This window comes from Merops nubicus, unplaced genomic scaffold (assembly GCF_000691845.1).
Source record: "Merops nubicus isolate BGI_N331 unplaced genomic scaffold, ASM69184v1 scaffold7059, whole genome shotgun sequence".
In the NCBI taxonomy this organism is placed as follows: domain Eukaryota; kingdom Metazoa; phylum Chordata; class Aves; order Coraciiformes; family Meropidae; genus Merops; species Merops nubicus.
Genome location: NW_008631579.1, coordinates 1 through 19,418, shown reverse-complemented (window position 1 = coordinate 19,418; position 19,418 = coordinate 1). Strand labels below are relative to the sequence as shown.

Sequence of the window (19,418 nt, the reverse complement as noted above, 5' to 3'; positions counted from 1 at the left end):
CATTGTATCTATATACATTTAGCTACTGCTGAAAAAAAACCTGATTTAACATTTGTCTGCAGAATTTTAGAAGGCTCTTAAGTCTTCAACAGAATTTCAAGTTCTTTAATAAAAAGAAATGACATCACATACTGGATAAAGAAAATAGTAATGTAAATTCTGAACTCATTTAAACCCAAGCAAACAGCCCCTGTGTTGTTGGTGTTAACTGAGGCTAAGTGCAGCAGTGAGCTTATTTAGGAGGGACATACACCTCCTGTGCTTATTTTCTTTGTGATCTATGGGTTAACACTGTTCCTGTTTCCTTGTGGTATTAAATATTAATCACTATTGATCACATGAAGTAGGTGTATGAGGCCAACATCACACAACAGGAGCTTCTGTCCTAGAAATCCTCTGTAGTTACTAAAAATCTTCACAACTTACTTGCGTGGGGTTTTTTTCACCAATTTCCTTACATGCCAGTGTAACAAACAACTCTTAATCTGATTTTATCTAATAGTATTTCTTTTTTTTTTTGGTGTGTAGATACTATGATCAGCTGTGTGCCATTGAACCAAAGTTTCCATTCTCTGAGAATCAGGTAAGACTTTAAACGTGCAACAGCATTGTGGCACCTACAGTGTGTGCCTTCCAAGCCTGTGCCTCATCCTTTGTGCAGGACTTCTCTTGGGCAACACATTTGATGTTTCTGAGCCTTATTTTCCTCATCTTTGTTTATTTTCTAGTCAGTGCTCAAGTATAGTCTAGACTGAAACTTCACCTTTAGTGGCTCTAACTTAGTTTTACAGACGTGGAAATGTTTTGGCTTCAGCTAGTGGTTGCTGTGGTCTAGGTCAGAATGAGTTGTGTTGTGCTGATTCCTCTCCAGCTCTCCTTTTTCCAAGCAGTTTACTTCATACTATGTTCTAAGGGCTTTTTAAAATGGAATTTCTGTGGGAAAACATTTAGTAATGGGTAGAACATGTATGAGCTTTGCTTTTTGAGCTACAATAGATGTTTCATTCACAGCTAACAGAATAAGCCACTTAAGATTCCTGCCTCTGCATCTAAAAATGATTCAATAAACATTGTATCAAAATTAAATTATTTTCACCATATTTCTTTAGAATCCTTTATCTAAGGAGAAATTCAGCTTCATTCCTGTCTATTGAAGTCTTCTTCAGGTAGAGACTGGAATAGATCTTCAGCCTCCTTTTTGTGGTGGAAAACAAATAGTGTTTTTTTGAATGACAAGAATTTACATTTCTTTCCTGATCAAATCATTCTTCAATGGTAATATGTTGATTAAAAGAAAAAGTTGTTTTCAGACTTCCAAGTTACAACTAAGGGAAGAATTTTAATGCAGTTCAAAACTGATCTGAGTTTAGCACATAGCTGCATTCCCTTGTAGCCAAGAACTGCACTTTGGGTCTCAGTGTGCAAATATTTTGACATGGTGATCTGCAGACTTCAAGGCATGGAAAATGGAAAACTAAGGACAGGTTCTGTAGCTCTGTGAAGTGTTCCATCTAAGGGAAATAGTGGAAGCAGCAGTGAGCAGCTGGGGACCAGAACTTCCTGGACTAGCACTGCTGCTAGAGGAAGACACATCAGACATTACTGTGCTCTTTCTGGAATTTTTCTTCCCAACCACTTGAAAAATAGGAGTTTGGTGTTTTTCTGATTTGACACCAGTTGCTGACAACTGTTTTGATCAACTGAATAAGGGATCAAATTGTGGAACTTGAAAGCAGATTGTGAAGAACGTATTTGTATCATCTGTGAAATAGATATTGGAAGTGGAATATAAAACATGCTGATTTAGCTGCATTTTTTCCTGAGTGCATTTTCTGATAATGCCACTCTTGAATTCACTCATAAAAACAAGTGAGTTTTGGTATTAAAAAACAGTTCCAAGGATATTCATAGCTTGGAACAGTGGTGCTGGCTGGCTGAGTGATTTTCTTGAACTGTGCCTATATGAGACTATCAGACTTTTTGGGAGAGGAATGTCTTGGTTTGGAAATAAATTTATCAGTCACTCAGAATACAAGCAGAGCTAAAAGGTGATTTTGAGAATTTCTCATTAGCTTAAAATGCATTGAGCAAACTGACAGGGAGGAAAAAAGATACAATAAACTCATTTTTTAAAAATGCTGCTTTCAATAAAGTTTTCCTGAAACTCCCAGAATGTTTTAGTATTACAAGTGAATTACATGTTTTACATAATTAGAATATAAGAGAATGTATCTGTGATTTTGAGATGTTTTCTGAAGATTTGATATTGAGTTTCAGAGATAAAGATCTTTTTCTCACAACTTTCAGATCTGCGTAACATTTACATGGAAAGATGCTTTTGATAAGGGATCACTTTTTGGAGGATCTGCCAAATTAGGTATGTGCATGTGTTGAATGTGCAAACATTTATGATGATAAATTTTGAGAGTCTTCTCATGTAGCTCTATTGTCAATAGTCTTTTTGGTATTCTCCACACAGCTTTCAAATGAGTTCAACTCTGTTGGTGACAGGTAAATCACTTCAGTGCTTCATGCTGCTCATTTATTCATTACTGAAGAATTTCTGTGAAATTGAGGTTTAATATTAGTTTTTCAGAGGCATAAATAGATGTGAATGGGTGAAATAACTCTCCTGTTACTTAGTTTTAAGTGATTTGCATTCACATTTGAATACCTAAACAAAAGTATTAATGGTAAGGAGTTAGAGTCTATGATCTGTTTTAAACATAGAGGGAAAATTCTTCACTACAAGTTCAGGATCATTCACTGGATTTGGAACATCAGCCAATAAAGACACGAAGACTAAATCCTTTGGAGTGAAGTGAGGAGCTGTTAGGACATGTGTCATCATTTTGTAGAGTTTCTTTTTATACCGAAGAGTTCATCATGAGTAGCACTGCAAGATGATCATTGGAACTTTGAAGTGCCAGACAAAGCCTGAAAAAATGTTGGAGCACTTACTGTCTTCTCAGCTGATCAAGCTTCATGTAGTTCCCTGTTAGTGAGTGTGGAAAGCTGTTGCTTTTTTCAGTGTTCTGAACACTCCTGCTGCAGTTGTGTGAAGTGCATGTGTAACAACACAGTGTTCCAGTGTGCAAGCAGGTGGTACACACCTTTCCATGCTTTACTTTCTAACTGTTCTATGAAATCCTTCTGCATAATCAGAGACCTTCCTGAAGGTGCTGTGGGTTTTTTTTTCTTCAGAATTTTGTTGGTTCTCTTGTTTGGGACTAGCATTCCATCACTGAACAGGTTTCATAGTCAAATTCAGAATAATTAAGTGACTTAAACGTAGTCTGTGAATTGCCAGAGATTTTTAATAATTGTGAGGAACAAGAAGCAGCAATTGTAATGTTGGTGATTCCCCTGAGAATCTGAGTCCATGTCACATTACAGCAGCCTGAGAAAGGTTGCTTGTCTGTAGGTTAATTATATTCCAGTCTAAATAATCTGAGGCAGATGGCCAGAGATTTATGCAACAGCCCATGTGAAATATCAAAGAAATTCTTTACTGAGCAGTAAGTAATGCTCAGTTAACAAGCAAGGGGCACATTTTATTTTGGAACTTTTGAAGCAGATCTTGGCAGAAAGCAATGACCACAAAGGCATCTTTTAGTGTATGTCCTGCAGTGCTCTGTCAAAAATTACCCAGAGGCTGCTCTCCAGATGAACTACTGTGTGTGTATCTGTCACACACCAGAATTAGCTGTGGGCTCTCTTGGTGTAAAGCAAAGTTTTCTGTCACTGAGAGAGGGAAGTTTGTGAGTTCTGAGAGGAGGCAATCCTGTCTCCAAATGGCAGTTCCTTGTAAAACTCCTTTTGACTTCCATGGGGCCAAGATGCAGGCGTGTGACTCAGGAGCTCTGGCTTTGGGGGGACAAACTCTTTCTTTCCCCTCTTCCCTCCTCTCCCAAATCTGTATCACAGGGGTAGCTGATACTGTGGCTGCTTGAAGAGTGACATGTTTCACAGCCTGGCATGTCATCTGAAGTATGTTGGCTGAAGTTAATAGGTAGAAATACAAACTGATGAGTCTGAGGAAAATCTATATTGCCAAACAGCTGTTCCCACTGAAGCACATCACTCTGGAGGTGCAGCCCAGAATATACTGGAATTTTGCATAGGAAGTCATTTGGCACTTCAGAGCCACTTTACTTTCTTGTGTTTGTTTCAGTCACTTGAATAATAAGTTGGACAAGATCCTTTTAGAGAAGTTGTGGACAAACTACAGAAGAGAGACTATCTAGATATAAATGTTTAGTGAGGAAATATTGACTGTGCTACTCCACTTAGGGGAACAAAATGGGGAAAAATGGCATGTCAGATTTAGGGCTGCTTCTCTGAAAATTCAGTGCAGCTCAGGGAGCACTGCCCTAGAAACAAACTTCAGAGATAGGTTAGATAAATATGTAGCTATAGAACTGAAATCTAAAAAAAGTACCTCTTCAGTAGCTTCTGAAACTTCTCCAGCTGGCTTTTCTGTATTCCCCAAAAGGTGTGTGCAGGCCCTTTGTAACAGTAGTAGGAAACGATTATCTGCAGTGTTTAGATTCTTCCAGTGCTGGCATGTGGCCAGTAACCCTTTGAAAGCCATTAATAGGTTCAACATGGTTCCTCTTGAGGTGTTACTGGTTGTAGACCTGTGGGCTCCATCCTCTGGGGCTGGGAAGTACTACAGGAGTTGAAGCTGGACAGCCCACACTACTGTCTTGTGAGCAGGAGTTCTAATTAAGTAAATAATTTGCTGTTCCAGTACAAGTATAATCTGTCCATTTGTCAGCTTTTGCAGTGGGAGACAAGAGATTTGAGAGGTGAGAAGTACCCTGAAATCCAATAGCTAGTGAGACAGAGCCTGTAAAAATCCTTGGCCTCAGTGAGGGTAAATAAGTTCATCTCAGTGAGTTATCAGTTAATCAATGAAGTTCATCTTGCATCCAAGATACAGTAAGAGCATGTAATTGGGCAGTTACTGCCAAGTGATTAGTACATGGAAGTTCATATTTCAGATGATCCTTCAGCAGTGTGAATGAGTTTCTGTATCTTGAGGAGCCTAAAAGCTGCAGTCTTGTTGGAAGGACTTCCAAGTTATTTTGTGAACTGTACAGATTTTCACATTACCACTTAAAATGCTTTATACCCCACTCTATAGTTCCCCATGTGGAAATATTTTGTGCAAATACTCAACTAGATTATGCAAAGCCTTCTGAATCAAGATGCCTTCAACTTTAAAGCTGGGTGATTTATTTTTTTTTTTTTTATTTTTGCTTGAAGCTGTTGACATATTTAAGTACAGATATTAGGAATGTTGGCCTCATCTGTAGGATGCTAGAGTACTGAAGTTTATTTAATTAACAATATGGTTAACTAACTGCTTGTCTTGACTGCAGCTCTGGCAAGGCCTTCTGAATCAAGATGCCTTCAACTTCAAAGCTGGGGGGTTTTTTTATTTGTTTTATTTTTGCTTGAAGCTGTTGATATATTTAAGTACAGATATTAGGAACGTTGGCCTCATCTGTAGGATGTATTTTTTTTTTTTTTATTTTTGCTTGAAGCTGTTGACATATTTAAGTACAGATATTAGGAATGTTGGCCTCATCTGTAGGATGCTAGAGTACTGAAGTTTATTTAATTAACAATATGGTTAACTAACTGCTTGTCTTGACTGCAGCTCTGGCAAGTTTGGGCTATGAGAAGACCTGTGTTTTGTTCAACTGTGGAGCATTGGCAAGCCAGATTGCAGCAGAACAGAACCTAGACAACGATGAAGGACTAAAAGCTGCAGCCAAGCACTACCAGGTACAGAAGCTCCCTGCTCATCCTCAGCAAGTCAGAATTATTCATTTCAGAGTAGCAAAGAAGTATCTTTCAATTTTAAAGCTATATCTTAAACATACACAACATTATTTACATGTTTTCCTCCTTAATTGCAAAGGTGGATTGGCAAGTATCTTGGCATGTATTTATTTACCAGTTTTGCAGGATTTAATTCTATACATTTCTCCATACCCCTTAAAGTGTTGGTAAGTAATAACCCTCAGCTTAAGATGTAACAGTTCTAGTTAATATAAATATTAGTTTTAATGAGTTATATAGTAATAATCTTTATTCTTTGTGGATTGCATTACAATTTCCATGTTCTTATGCCATTAAGAGTAGCCAGTGTGCCTTTACTTGTAGTCTGTCTTGATAAATATTGAAGTGGCTTCAAGAACAAGAAGTCACAAGGGCTTGTTCTCAGTGGCTAAATAAATAGGAGGCCATATATCCAAAAAAGCATTTCTTTTAAGTTGGTTTATGTATTTATAAGATAAATCTGCTTGGAAACATGAATGTTGATGTATTTTGGTGTATGTTTTTTTTTTGTAGTTTGCAAGTGGTGCTTTCCAACACATTAAAGACACTGTCCTGTCAGCCTTGAATCGAGAGCCCACAGTGGACATCTCTCCAGATACAGCTGGAACTCTCAGTCTTATTATGTTGGCTCAAGCCCAAGAAGTCTTTTTTTTGAAAGCTACAAGAGGTATTTCTTAATATATATCTTGTGTATTTACATGCTCATTACAGCTCCCACAGAAACTTGATTAAGTTAAGAGCTTGTAAAGGGCCTTTGAGAAGTTTTTATTTTTGCCTTTAGTGACTCCCTCGGCTCATTACAGCTCCCACAGAAACTTGAGAGCTTGTAAAGGGCCTTTGAGGAGTTTTTATTTTTGCCTTTAGTGATTCCCTCACCCTTTGCAGGTCATAAAACACAAACTACAGATGCTGCTTAAGAATTTTCATTAAGAATGTTCATGTGACAATGGTCAAACTACAGATGCTGCTTAAGAATTTTTTACTGTTCATGTGACAGTGGAGTTGTCCATTTGCCTGTCCTTTCTTTTTATGTCCAAAACCATTAGTCTTTGTCTTCACAGAGGATTTTGTTGGTTAAATTTTTCCCTTTCTCTAACAGAACTGAGAGAACTAGAAATGGTGCATAAGGGTTTTACCACTACTCCCTTCCTCCTCTTTCTGGAGAAGGACTTAATGAGATTTCAGAAAGATATGGCTGGGGTAGGAGACAAAGGAAAATTGTTCAGAGGTGTTTTTTGTTGAACTTGGAGAATGCCCCGTTTATCTTGGAAAGTGAAATGGTGCAGGTAAAACCAAGAATTACATCCCTTGATAATAAAGGCTGAGTGTGTAATGCTGATTCAGAGACTTCTTAGTTTAATACAACTATTAAAGAATGTATGCTTCAAAGAACTTCCCTGTGGGACAGTACTTCTTGGCACAGGATGCTCTTACTCTTTTCTCTTCTGCTTTTCTCTCTGTATTTACAAGAAATTTTGTATCTAGAGATCACAGGTATCTAAAAGTCAAATTAAGGACATAGAGGTCACACCCACCAACTCTGCTCTCTCCCCATGTTTGGCATAAAACGTTGGAAGATGAGGTTATCTTAACTGGGCTGTTTCTTCTCTTCACAGGGAAGATTCCTGAAAATTCTTGTAGCCTTGCTACCTTTAGGAGGATCTCAGTGAGAAGCTGCTGTCCTTCAGCCAGCTGATGAATCATGTTGATGTTCTTTATCATGCTGGTAGCAGTATTTCAGTCTCTGGCTGTTTGGGCATTGCTTTGGAAGAAATCTGTATCAAATATGCCTGAAACTTTTTTTTCAGAGCAAAAGCAGATGCTTAGCTCATTTTGTGGGGGAAATAAATCTTTCTGTCACCTTCTTGATTTCTTCTTATTCCAAGTGTGAAAAAGCTCAAGCAGAACTGATCCATAACCCTCCATGTGCCCACTGAAGGGAAGATGTTTGTGGCTACTCCCCAGACCACAAGTCTGCCAGGGTTAGAATGACAGGCAGGGTAACAATCATTTGACTCTGGAAGCTGTGGAGGTTCCTTTCCTGCCAGGGATTCTGAAGAATCACATTGGACAAAATGGTTAATTTGAGAAAGTTACTTTTCAAGTGGGAATGCTTCAAAGTTTAGTCTCAAAACTTAAATTTAGCTTCTGCTTCATTGACTGTTTGTCTTACTTGCAATATTCTGTTTTTTCTCTCATGTGAGACAGCCCATTTAGCAGCTTTACCAGCTAATCATGTTATTTCTGATAGAACTGAGTTTATTAACAAGTTGAAAGAAAGTGGAAGTGTTTGGCAAAACCCAAACTGCTCTGCCAAATCCAACTCCAGTGCATAACTACAGATTTTTTTTTTTAATTTCTGGCCCTTTTCTTAATGTTTTGAAGTCTGCTTGTGTTCACTATTCCATCTGAAGACATGAATGTTAGCTGCAGTGTTTTAGATAAAAGTGAAAACTGAGGCTTCTGATGGTGAAATTTATTCCAAGCAGCTTGCATGGAGAAATGTCTCCTCTGACATGTCCTTTGTTAAAGGGAATGTAGCTAATATGCCAACACTTTTTTTTCTTCTTTTCTTAGAGCTCAAACTCTGTGAAGGAAGATGCAACTACCACTAGGTGGGGTGAGAAGAGCAGTCTATGTAGATTTTATTTTGGTTTTATTAAAGATTTGGTGCACTGGGCAGAAACATTTTAGCAGGGAATTAAGTTGCTAGATCTCATGAGCTCCTTTCTCTTTGTCATCTAAATTCTGTTGCACAGTGAAAAGGTCTTTCTGGCATACCTTAAATGCTTATAGAAGGTAAATATCATCCTAGTTCATGCCTGAAGTGTGTAGATAGATGTGTGAATACACTGGAATGAGCAGACAGCTCAGGAATTCTTTTGATTTAATTTTGGCTATTAAGCTTATTCTGTGGACTTCCTCATCTGCCCCACGTGTGCTTATCAGTCTGTCAGTAGGTAAAAACCACCTGAATCAGGATTTCTGCTTGTAAGGGCAGCTGTTCAGAGTTTCAATATTTGGATTGATTGCTTTCCTTCTCTTGGAGGGATGAGTTGCTGGTTCAGGGCAGAGATGATTATAAAAGGAGACCAAGGTAAATGCAGCATGTTCCAAATTAGAGCAGTTCTGGCTTCAGGAACAGGATAAGGACATGAGGCAGGGCATGTGGCTGCTGCTAGCCCCATGGGGCTCTGATCTGAAGCAGTGGCTACCACTTGGAGGAGTGTTGGTAGTTATGTCTAGGAATGATGCTTCTGTACTCACTGTAAGCTAACAGGGTGTGAACTGCTGTGGGAGGGACCAGTCCCTTCTTTTCTTTGGTACTTCTGCAGATTTTTCAGAGTCCTGACATGGAGTTGGCCTAGAGAACAGATCCTGCTGGAAAGTAACTGTTTTCTGCTAACTAAATTCTTTGCCTATGGCTGCCCAAACACGTGTGCTGGTGCAAGGGAAGGGCTGGGAGCAAGCTGCCAGAGTTGGAGTGGGACTGGCTTTTATTGGCAGCTTGCTGTTGGTCCAAGGGAAAGCATTGCTCTTCACCCTGTATAAATGCCAGCAGCTGCCACAAGATTTCTTGTACAACTGACTGAACCTTCAGCATCACGACTGAAGCAGAAAATCTGCAAACTGGTGCTGGATGTCAAGAGAGAAGAATGGACCCCACCTCTGAGCTGCAGTGTAAAGCCTAGACCCTTGGAATGCAGTTGTTGCTGTTGGAAGGTGAAGCAGTTTACCTGTTCACTTGTGAAAACTGATGCTAATTATCACTGTTCTTTGTTTTCTCTCCTCCCTTCAGATAAAATGAAAGATGGTATCATAGCTAAACTAGCTAACCAAGCTGCAGATTACTATGGTGATGCTTACAAACAGTGTCAGTATAAAGACACTCTGCCCAAGGTTAGTAACTCTCACAGAAATAATCTGGGGTCTGCTGTTACAGTCAATAACTTATTTTTTACAAAGTACTTGGAATACACTTATTGTATTCTCAAGACAAGCTGACATACTGCTAGATTGAAGGGAGATACACCTGTAACTTGCAAAGCAAAACAGTGGGTTTTAACTAAGTAAAATCTTGTATGAAGTGCATTTACTCAACACAGTTCAAGTGAATTTCCAATGTTTATGTCAGTATTTAGGGATGCCTTCTTAATGCCTTAGTAAATCTGATTTTCAAACTAACACTTTCTAATGGGGCTTAACTGGTTTCTAGTCTCAGTGTCTTCATGTGAACTTTGCTCTCATGGTGACAGCATGACTACAGTGGTACTGCTCACGTGGGTGTAGATGGAGAGTGTCCTCTGTCCTGCCTGCCTTCTCCTCCTCCACCCCAACCCCACCTTGATAATTGTAAATTATCTGAAGTTTAGTCTTGACTATTCATGAGACTCCTGTTGGCTTTGGAAGATGCAGGAGGATCTTTTGTCATGGCTTTGGAGTATATACTGTTTAACAAGTACTTTTAAAACTGAGCAGGTTTTGAGAGTATCAAATGTATCAGTTCTGTTGAAGCCACAGAAAAGGTAGAAAGCTTTTGTACAGTGTTACAAATGTTGAAGGCTGAGGGGAGACCTTCTCACTGACAGGAGGTTGGAGTGAGGTGGGTGTTGGTCTCTTCTCCCAATTAACAAGCAACAGGATGGCAGGAAATGGGCTGAAGTTGAGCCAGGGAAGATTTTGATGGGGTATTAGGAAGAATTTCTTTCCTGACAGAGTGCTGAGGCATTGGCCCAGGCTGCCCAGGGAGGTGGTGGAGTCCCCATCCTTGGAGGGCTCAAAAAATGTGTAGACCTGGCACCTGGGGACATTGTTTAGTGATAGTGGGAGTGTTGGGCTGATGGTTGGAGTTGAAGATCTTAGAGGTCATTTCCAACCTGAATGATTTTCTGATTCCAGTTGAATAACATTTATTTTTGATGTTGTTGGTCTTATGAAATTTATACCTAGCTAAGAAGGAAATATTCATAAAGCAAGCACTGTGGAAGACTGTCCACAGGAGGTGTCCCTTGTGGCTAATTTGCAGTTACTTTTAATTTGTTAATAGCTTTAAAACTCTAAACCAACTATTCAAACTAGCAGTGATCTGTCTTGTTCCAAACCAAACATGAAATACACTAGATATGCTGACAGTATACTAGAGAACTTATTAAAAATATTTTTAGTGCATGGAAATGCTTAATGTATGGTCCTATAACTTAATAAGCAAATTATCTTAGTCAAATAATGGTCCAAGTATTTGCTGAAGGCACTTTTATTCCCTCTGGGGAAAAACAGTTACAGAATTTTTCTTTGGAGGGGGAGGGAAATCAGGTGTTCTTCCTTCTGCTTTCTAATGCAGAGTAGATTTTAATAGTGATAGGAACTGTATGGGTAAGAGCTACTCTGCTAAAGCAGTAGTGTGCATTTTTGTTCTTAAGCAAGAATTTGTACAAATGTCTTTGTAGGCCAGGCAGTGGTTTTAGATATATTTCTGGAAAATGTGTTGTTTAAAGTGAAATTGATATTTTGCTTGGGGTAGATTGTTTTATGTGTGGGTGTATTTTCTCTTGTGCTTTCAGTGGCATTTTACAGATGGGGCCAAATTCTCCTCTAGGTGTTATGTTTGATTTGTGAGAGGTGGTGGAATGTAATACAGCCCTTGCTTTGTGGACCTTCCTAAGCCACAGATCTGCTCCCTGTTCCAGCTGCACAGTCCATACTGGTTCTAGGAACTGACACCAGCTCTGAGAACAGCTGAATGTTTAGGAGTGTTAAATAGAGATTGCCTTGATGCAGTAGACTCCAGTTGCAAGGCCTTCCAGACAAGTCTTTTTTTTCCCAAATTTACCTTCTTTTTTAAAGTATTTCATCCCCGTGGAGGCAGCAAGTTGGCACAAATTGGAAGAAGCAGGTCTTTCTATGCCAAGGTCTTTAAAACATCACTCTGATTTTCCAGTGCTCCTTGATTTAAGAAATAGTAAGGCCAAATCCTTGATCAAAGACCATGCCTGTACTGTGGGCTGCAGCATAATGTTTTCTTCATGTCTGGGTTGGTATTCCTGCAAAGATAAGTGCTTTTATGTCAAAGTCTAAAACTGACTTTTGAATCTTTTAAATTGCTTTCCATGTCTATAGTTATGGTCTTCTTTATTTGTGCTTTGCTTGCATTATTTTAGAGTTACTTTAGTGATAGGCCCAGTGTGGGTGTAAGTGTAATTGCTTTGTTAAATGAAAAATAATAATGAGATAAGGGCTTGTCTTCCTCCCTTCCCCTTCTTTTAGGAATACTGTGTCTTGGCTTTGTCTTGGGGACATTTGGGTGTATTCCTGCAACTATCCTTTCTAACACTTGCATGTATTTACTAATCTCTGAAGTAAATGTTGCGACTTCATGGCTTGAATTTAAATTGTAGCTAATGTAAAATAATGGATGCTAAGTGTTTTGGAACAACATATCAAAAAAAGAGAGACTGGATTCAATCCATGCCAAGTCACGTGGTCTCTGACATTTACCTCTAATGTTTTAACCTATCTAAACCATTAATTGGGTGATTCTAATTTCCTTTTCTTCTTCCTTTTTCTTCCTGCATCCCATGTTGTCTGTGGTGGTTAATGTGGTTGGACTTTCCCCTGGTCAGTATTTTTATTTCCAGGAGGTGTTTCCAGTCCTGGCTGCAAAGCACTGCATTATGCAGGCCAATGCAGAGTATCACCAATCTATCCTGGCAAAACAGCAGAAGAAATTTGGTGAAGAAATTGGGAGGTTGCAGGTGGGTAACTTGTTTTCTTTCTTCTCTGAAAAAGAGGGGAAAACTAAATCCTGAAAAGCTAGTTCAGAGTTATAAAATAGAAATAACTCAAACAATTACAGAGCGTGTTTATCGTAGGAATCAAGTTGTTAGAAGCTGCAAAACCTTCATAAAAGTGAATTTTAATGATTTTTTGGCAGTTCAATACCTCTTGTTACAGTTTCTATTTTCTTGTTTGCTTAGACTTCTCAACTCTCTATAGCTAATGTTACAGATCAGCTAATTACTTAGGATAATTTATTGAAAAGAGCCCCAAAACATCAATTCTACCTGGCTTATACCAAACCCCTTTGTTGCAATCCTGATTTAGAACTGGGTTATTACTGACAATTTTACAAACAGTTGTGTTTTTAGTCTTTATAATTTTCTTGCTCCTCTGTGGTTTCTAGAGGGACCTGGATTTAGATGTTATGAGTAATGTCTTCTCATCATTTTAGTAAGGTAGGGAAAAAATGGCTAAAAATGACTGCTTTCTTACAGTATTGGGAATAAAATAGGTGCCACTTTGACAGACTTGGTAGATATGCACATGGATCCTGTTTATTGATACTCAGCAGTGTTGAGAGACTTAGATAAAACTATCAGGCTGATGTTCTGAAGGTTATCATAATGCATTTTATTGACTTGGAGTAGGATAGAGCTTGAAACTTCTTCTGTATGCTTGTGTGACAATAAGGTGCCTGTACAAATAGCAAGCTGTTATATTATGGCTAAATTACTAGGTGATAAGTGAAGGTGTGCCTGGTTTTTATTCATTGAGTTTCAAACCTGCCCAGCCAATCTCCTTTTCTAGGACTCCACCAGAAAAGAGGTTTTCATGCTGAGTAGTTTTAAGTTCTGGTGTGTTTTTTTTGTTGTTGTGGTTTTGGTTTTTTTAGTGAAGCCTGAGAGAGATACTCCATAATTATTTTAGCACTGCTTCATGAACAGCACATAGAAGTTATAATCCTGTCTCATCTCTTTGATACATTTAGGAAGAGGAGACTTAAATCCTCTTTTCCATAGTTACTAAAATACTGCTTCTGTAATTCATCTAGATTAGAGGTTTGGCATCCTGTTTAATGGTTTTTTTTTCATTAAAACATTTTGGATTTTGGGGTGTCATAGTGAAGCTTTTGCTAGATATGAAGCTGCTCACTCCCCCCTGAACTATTTTGAGTAAAATCCCTTTTTTTTTTTTTCCTTTTTGATACCTATGAGGGGAGAGTATTTTCGTAATGAAATAATATTGATTGTGTGCATTGGCAGTAGTTAGTTGGCTAACTGAGAAGCTCAAAGATAAGCTGTTATTGTAATTAAAACTGTTTTTTTTAGCATGCAGCAGACTTGGTGAAGACGGTGGCGTCCCGGTACGATGAATACATAAACGTTAAGGACCTGGCTGACAAAATCAACCGTGCACTTACAGCTGCCAAAAAAGACAATGACTTCATCTACCACGACAGGGTCCCTGACCTGAAAGATCTGGAGGCCATTGGAAAAGCCAGTCTGGTGAAGGCTACTCCAGTTGCTGTCCCCCTCAGTCAGAAATTCACTGGTAAGGGGCCTGTGTGGGTCGCACAGGACAACCTTGGGAAACACCTGGCCACCCAAGTTCATGTGTACCAGGAAAAAAGGAAACCTTTACTTATGAGTAGGATGAAGTGTTCTTGGAAGTGCCATTTGTCTTTTCCAGCTGGTTGTACTACTTGATGATTAAAAGTACTGGAAGAATAAACCAGAGGTTGAAAAATCAGTATCTGCCACATGCTTTACTCAAAGATTTTCTCAGGAGCTGTATTTTCTATATTAATCCAACATTTGTAATTTCAGAAGGAACACGAATGTGAGGGAGAAGTAATTGTAGAACCTTAGCTAATCTACTTGCTGGCCTTCCATAAAGCTGAAAAATTTCAGTTTGTTGCCTGTACAAGGGAGTGCTGAAAAATTATTCTCTCCCCTTTCTCACTTTTCTTTTAAAAAAGCACAATTGTTAATTAAGCCTTAAGGAAAATCTGATTCATATACCTACAATTGTTTCAAATATAGTACCTTTAAATTATTTCTAAATTTCAGTTTTATAAACTGAAATTATCTAAAGACCTGTAGAAATAGCTTTTGGTTTTAAGGCCTCTTAGGGAGAGGAGGAGAGCATCTTAAACTGTTTAGATCAGTCTTTGTAGCACAACCTGTATGACAGAGCTGTGGAGATGTTTGTGTCCTTTAGATTCCTAGCATAGCTGGGGTAATTGATACTGTTTTAATTGCAGACTTGTTTGAGAAGATGGTTCCACTGCAAGTTCAGCAGTCTGTGAGCCTTTGTAACCAGAGGAAGGCAGAGCTGGTCAACAGGTCAATAGCCCAGATGAGAGAAGCCACAAATCTGGCAAATGGGTGAGTAAGGCTCCTTCTTCCATTTTAGCAAGAGGAGTTATGGAACAGCCTAGAAGCACTGGTTGCCTCACAGCCTGCAGACAGCCAGACACAGCTGAGGGGTTTTTTAGTTGCTCTATGCAGGCTGCTAACTTAACCCATAGGAGGGGTATTTACAACTGCTTGTCTGCAACTGTGAAGACTGAAAGAATATTAAGAATAAATAGTACTTAATATTCTTTCACCTATCTTAATTTTTTTACGAGTCTGACACTTGCTCCCAAAATGTTCCATTCATCTAGAAGGATTTCCACATTTCAGTGGTCAGCTTGATTGTTCCAGTGACTCAATGTGTAATATTTTCCCCTCAAATTCTGTTCTTGAAAATAAGTAGTAATGAAAAAAGTATCAGGCTGAAAGATAGGAATGTAACTCAAGGCAATTTTTATCTACCAGATAGTTGCTACTGAAAATGTTTCCTGTATTTTTTAAGTGCTAAAAGCTGGGATTTGTTAACCTTTTAAGAGCTTTGAAATTTATTTTTGGTGAGGTATGCACTAGAAATAAGGGGAGAGTTTTCAGTGTGAAATTTCTGTCCAGGAGTACATTAAACTCCATTTGCATTACAATTGACTGTGTAACTGTTTGGGTAGCACTGTTATTTACAGGATAAAACCATCTAATCCTGCAACCAAGTTAACATTTTTAACGTGTTGACTCTTCCAGTGTGTTGGCTTCCCTCAATCTCCCTGCTGCTATCGAGGATGTGTCTGGGGATACTGTTCCTCAGTCTATTCTGAACAAGTCGAAGTCTGTGATTGAACAGGGAGGAATTCAGACTGTTGATCAGCTGATCAAAGATCTGCCTGAACTGCTACAAAGGAACAAAGAAATTTTAGATGAAGTAAGCTCAGCAACTGTTAACACTAAAACTTCCTAAAAGCAACCACTGATTTTTTTTCTCTTTAAATGGCAAAAGTGGCCGATTATCCAAAATGCTTGTAAATTTAATAGCACTTGAAAAATGTCATTTAATTGTTCAGTGCATAGGAAAAAGGGGCTTGTTGCCTTGGGATGTTCCTTTACAAGTGTTTCGGTTTAAAATTTGTTAGGGGTGGGGAAAAACATTCAAAGAAATTTGGGTGATCTGTGCCTTTAGTACCTGTTTTATTTGCTAAATTAAATTTATAAGTTGTGTAAGTTTTCTTTATTTTCTATGCTGGCTGTGTATGTTGTAACTGTTAAATTTTTTAGAATGGTTTATAATGCTGATAACATTTTCCCCTTGTAGTCACTAAGATTATTAGATGAAGAAGAAGCTACAGACAATGACCTGCGATCAAAATTCAAAGAACGCTGGCAGAGAACACCATCCAATGACCTCTACAAGCCTTTAAGGGCAGGTAAAGTTCACATTTCATGCTCTGCATTCTGGGGATGCTCTAAAAATATCAGTTCTTGTCATGTAAATTGAAGTAGCTTCCAGTGCTCTGACATAATCTTTAAAGATACAAATGTCAGTTGGTTATTGGGATTTGAGAGATGCTGGGATAGCAAAGGATCTGCTGCTGCCTGTGCACCCTGGGAGCACACGTGAGCTGTGAAGTTTGGGGAGGTGTGTGGAATGAGAAATGGCTGCTGTCATAAGAATCTGCCTGCAGTTACATAGTCAATACTTTAGGGTGTTTTTCTTTGTACATTAACATCTTATTATTTCCTACGAAGATGTTATTTTCAATTTGGTGGGGTTTTTAAATATAGGTGTCTAGTTCTTGCACTATTTAAAACATAACTTAAAAGCTTAAGTTTTATTTGCCTTACATCACTATTAGTGTGGCCAGCAGGAGCAGGAAAGTGATTGTGCCCTGGACTCAGCACTGGGGAGGCCACAGCTTGGGTCCTGGGGTCAGTTTTCAGCCCTGCAGTATAAAAAAAGAGATCAGGCTGGAGTGGGTGCAGAGAAAGGCAACGAAGCTGGAGAGGGGTCTGGGGAACATGGCTTGTGAGGAGTGGCCGAGGGACCTGGGGTTGTGTAGTCTGGAGAAAAGGAGGCTGAGGAGAGACCTGGCTCTCTGCAAATACCTGCAAGGTGGGTGTTGGTCCCCAGTAACCAGTGATAGGATGAGAGGAACTCTGCTTTGGTTGTGCCAGGGGAGGTTTTGGTGGGATATTAGGCAGAATTCCTTTCCTGACAGAGTGGTGAGGCATTGGCCCAGGCTGCCCAGGGAGGTGGTGAAGTTCCCATCACTGGAGGGGTTCAATAAACATGTAGACATGGCATTTTGGGGACATGGTGTAGTGGTCATAGCAGTGTTGGGTTGATGGTTGGACTTGAAGATCTTAGAGGTCTTAATGGTTCTATGATGTATAAGTCATAATAACTTAATTAGGATGGACTCATAAAGTCTGGATTTTTGCTTAAAATCACAAGAAACTTCTCTGGTGCCAGACCTGATGCAATATTTGGAAATGATGCAGACACTGGTGTTTTTTCCTTCCACCATCAGAGGGAGCCAATTACCAAAACATCATGAGCAAAGCTGTGCAGGCGGACGGGCAGGTGAAGGAGCGCTACCAGGCTCACCGGGACACCATCGCCCTCCTCTGCAAGCCAGAGGCAGAGCTCAACGCAGCCATCCCTTCTGCCAACCCGGCAAAAACACTCCAGGGGAATGAGGTGGGGCACTGAAATCTGTCTGTTTGGGTAGAGGTGTTGGCTAACAAAGCAAACTTAGATGAACTAGTGTGGAAGCTGGTCCTTAGCTCCTCTTGTTTGTCACTGCTGATACAGGATATTACACATCTAGGAGTTGTCTTTTTGTTTAAAATCTGCTTGTGTGTGTTTTGTTATGCTTAGTGTGAACAAATTCATTTGCCACAGGCAACAAAACTGGTTGACTACTATAAAAGGAGCAATCCTCAGTGAGTGGTTTTTGTGTGAGGAAGAATTTCTTCCCTAAAAGTGGTGAGGCATTGACCCAGGCCGCCCAGGGAGGTGGTGGAGTCCCCATCCCTGGAGAGGATCAAAAAACATGTAGACATGGCACTTTGGGGCATGGTTTAGTGGTTGTGGTGGTGTTGGGTTGATGGTTGGATGTGATGGCCTTGGAGGTCTTTTCCAACCTTAATGATTCCAAATGATTCTGTGTTTCCATGGTATAGGGAGTGTAGAGCTCAGGTTCTTAAGGCAATTCAGTGATGTAAAAGGCACAGCCCAGTGTTTTAAAATAGTAAGCAATTAGACCAACTTAATTTCCAAGGAAGTCATGGGTCCTATAAGCAGTTAGATTATTTTTCTCATAGGAGTGGTTTGAAGTCAGTCTTTTTGACTGCTCTTTGAAATATCCTACTGGAGGATATCTGATAAGTTCAAAAATAAAAAAAATGAAGTGTCTTTGTAGTAATTCAGTGTTATAAGTGGAAGCAAATCTTGAAGCAAATATAGCTTGAGAAATGCTTGAATGTCTTTGTTTTGTTGCATTTTGTCCTGATTTGTCATCTTAAACCCATTTAAACAAACACTCATGCAGTGGTGTTGCCAGAATCAGCAGGGAGCGCAAGATGGAAGCGAGGAGTGCTGCAATAATTCCTCTAAATGTGCCAACTTGTGACAATTTTTATTGCCTAGGTTGTTAGCGTATTAAGAACTTTGCTAGCCAGTCTGGATGAAGTGAAGAAGGAGAGAGAACAGCTGGAAAATGACCTGAAATCTGTGAATTTTGACATGACAAGCAAATTCCTGACGGCACTGGCGCAGGATGGTGCTATAAACGAGGAGGCCATCTCTGTGACTGAGCTGGACAGGATCTATGGGAGTTACACACAGAAAGTGCAGGAGTCCCTAAAAAAGCAGGAGGAACTGCTCAAAAACATTCAGGTACAACACCTCGTATGTCTTCTTTCCTCTAAAACTAAGGAGCAAAGACTCCTCTGCCTATCTAGTGCTCTAGAAATCTTTCCTCCTACCCTTTTGGTTGTTCCTCTGTCATAGACCTGCTGATGCTCCTTTACTGCTTGGATCACTGAAAAATACAGGGGATTTTTTATGTTTACTGGAAGGAAATAGGAATTTCTAGCAGACTCCTGAAGCTTTAGTGTAAATTCTCCTGGACTCTCTCTTGCCCCAGTTCTGCAGATGGGCCCTTGAAGGAAGAGTTAAGAAGTTCTGGGTTTGTTTGGGTGTTTCCCCTCATCCCATCTCAAATTCTTTCAGTGATAACAGGAGACCTGTCTTTACTAGAAGACATTTTGGATCTCTGAAGTACATTTTGGTTTATTGCTGTTATCAGCAGGCTTGAGTTAAAGCATTTGTAGAGGTCATCACAGTGAATTTAACAATTTCCCCAAGTTTATTTGTAAATTCAGCCTTAATTTGTCAGTAACACTAGAGACAGGTACCTGAAACATCAGGCAAAGGGGAAG

General features: G+C 39.4%; 1 protein-coding gene across 1 annotated transcript; it reads left to right on the top strand.

The window, feature by feature from the left end:
* Positions 1-528: 528 nt before the first annotated feature.
* PDCD6IP (programmed cell death 6 interacting protein) lies at positions 529-18,873 on the top strand (the record flags this gene model as incomplete). The annotated part of the gene is made up of 12 exons (XM_008947607.1): positions 529-583; positions 2,308-2,377; positions 5,669-5,796; positions 6,367-6,520; positions 9,653-9,753; positions 12,489-12,605; positions 13,959-14,181; positions 14,894-15,017; positions 15,723-15,900; positions 16,288-16,399; positions 17,504-17,673; positions 18,625-18,873. Coding segments are annotated over 12 exons (1,681 nt in total), but the record flags the coding sequence as incomplete, so codon positions are not given.
* Positions 18,874-19,418: the final 545 nt, after the last annotated feature.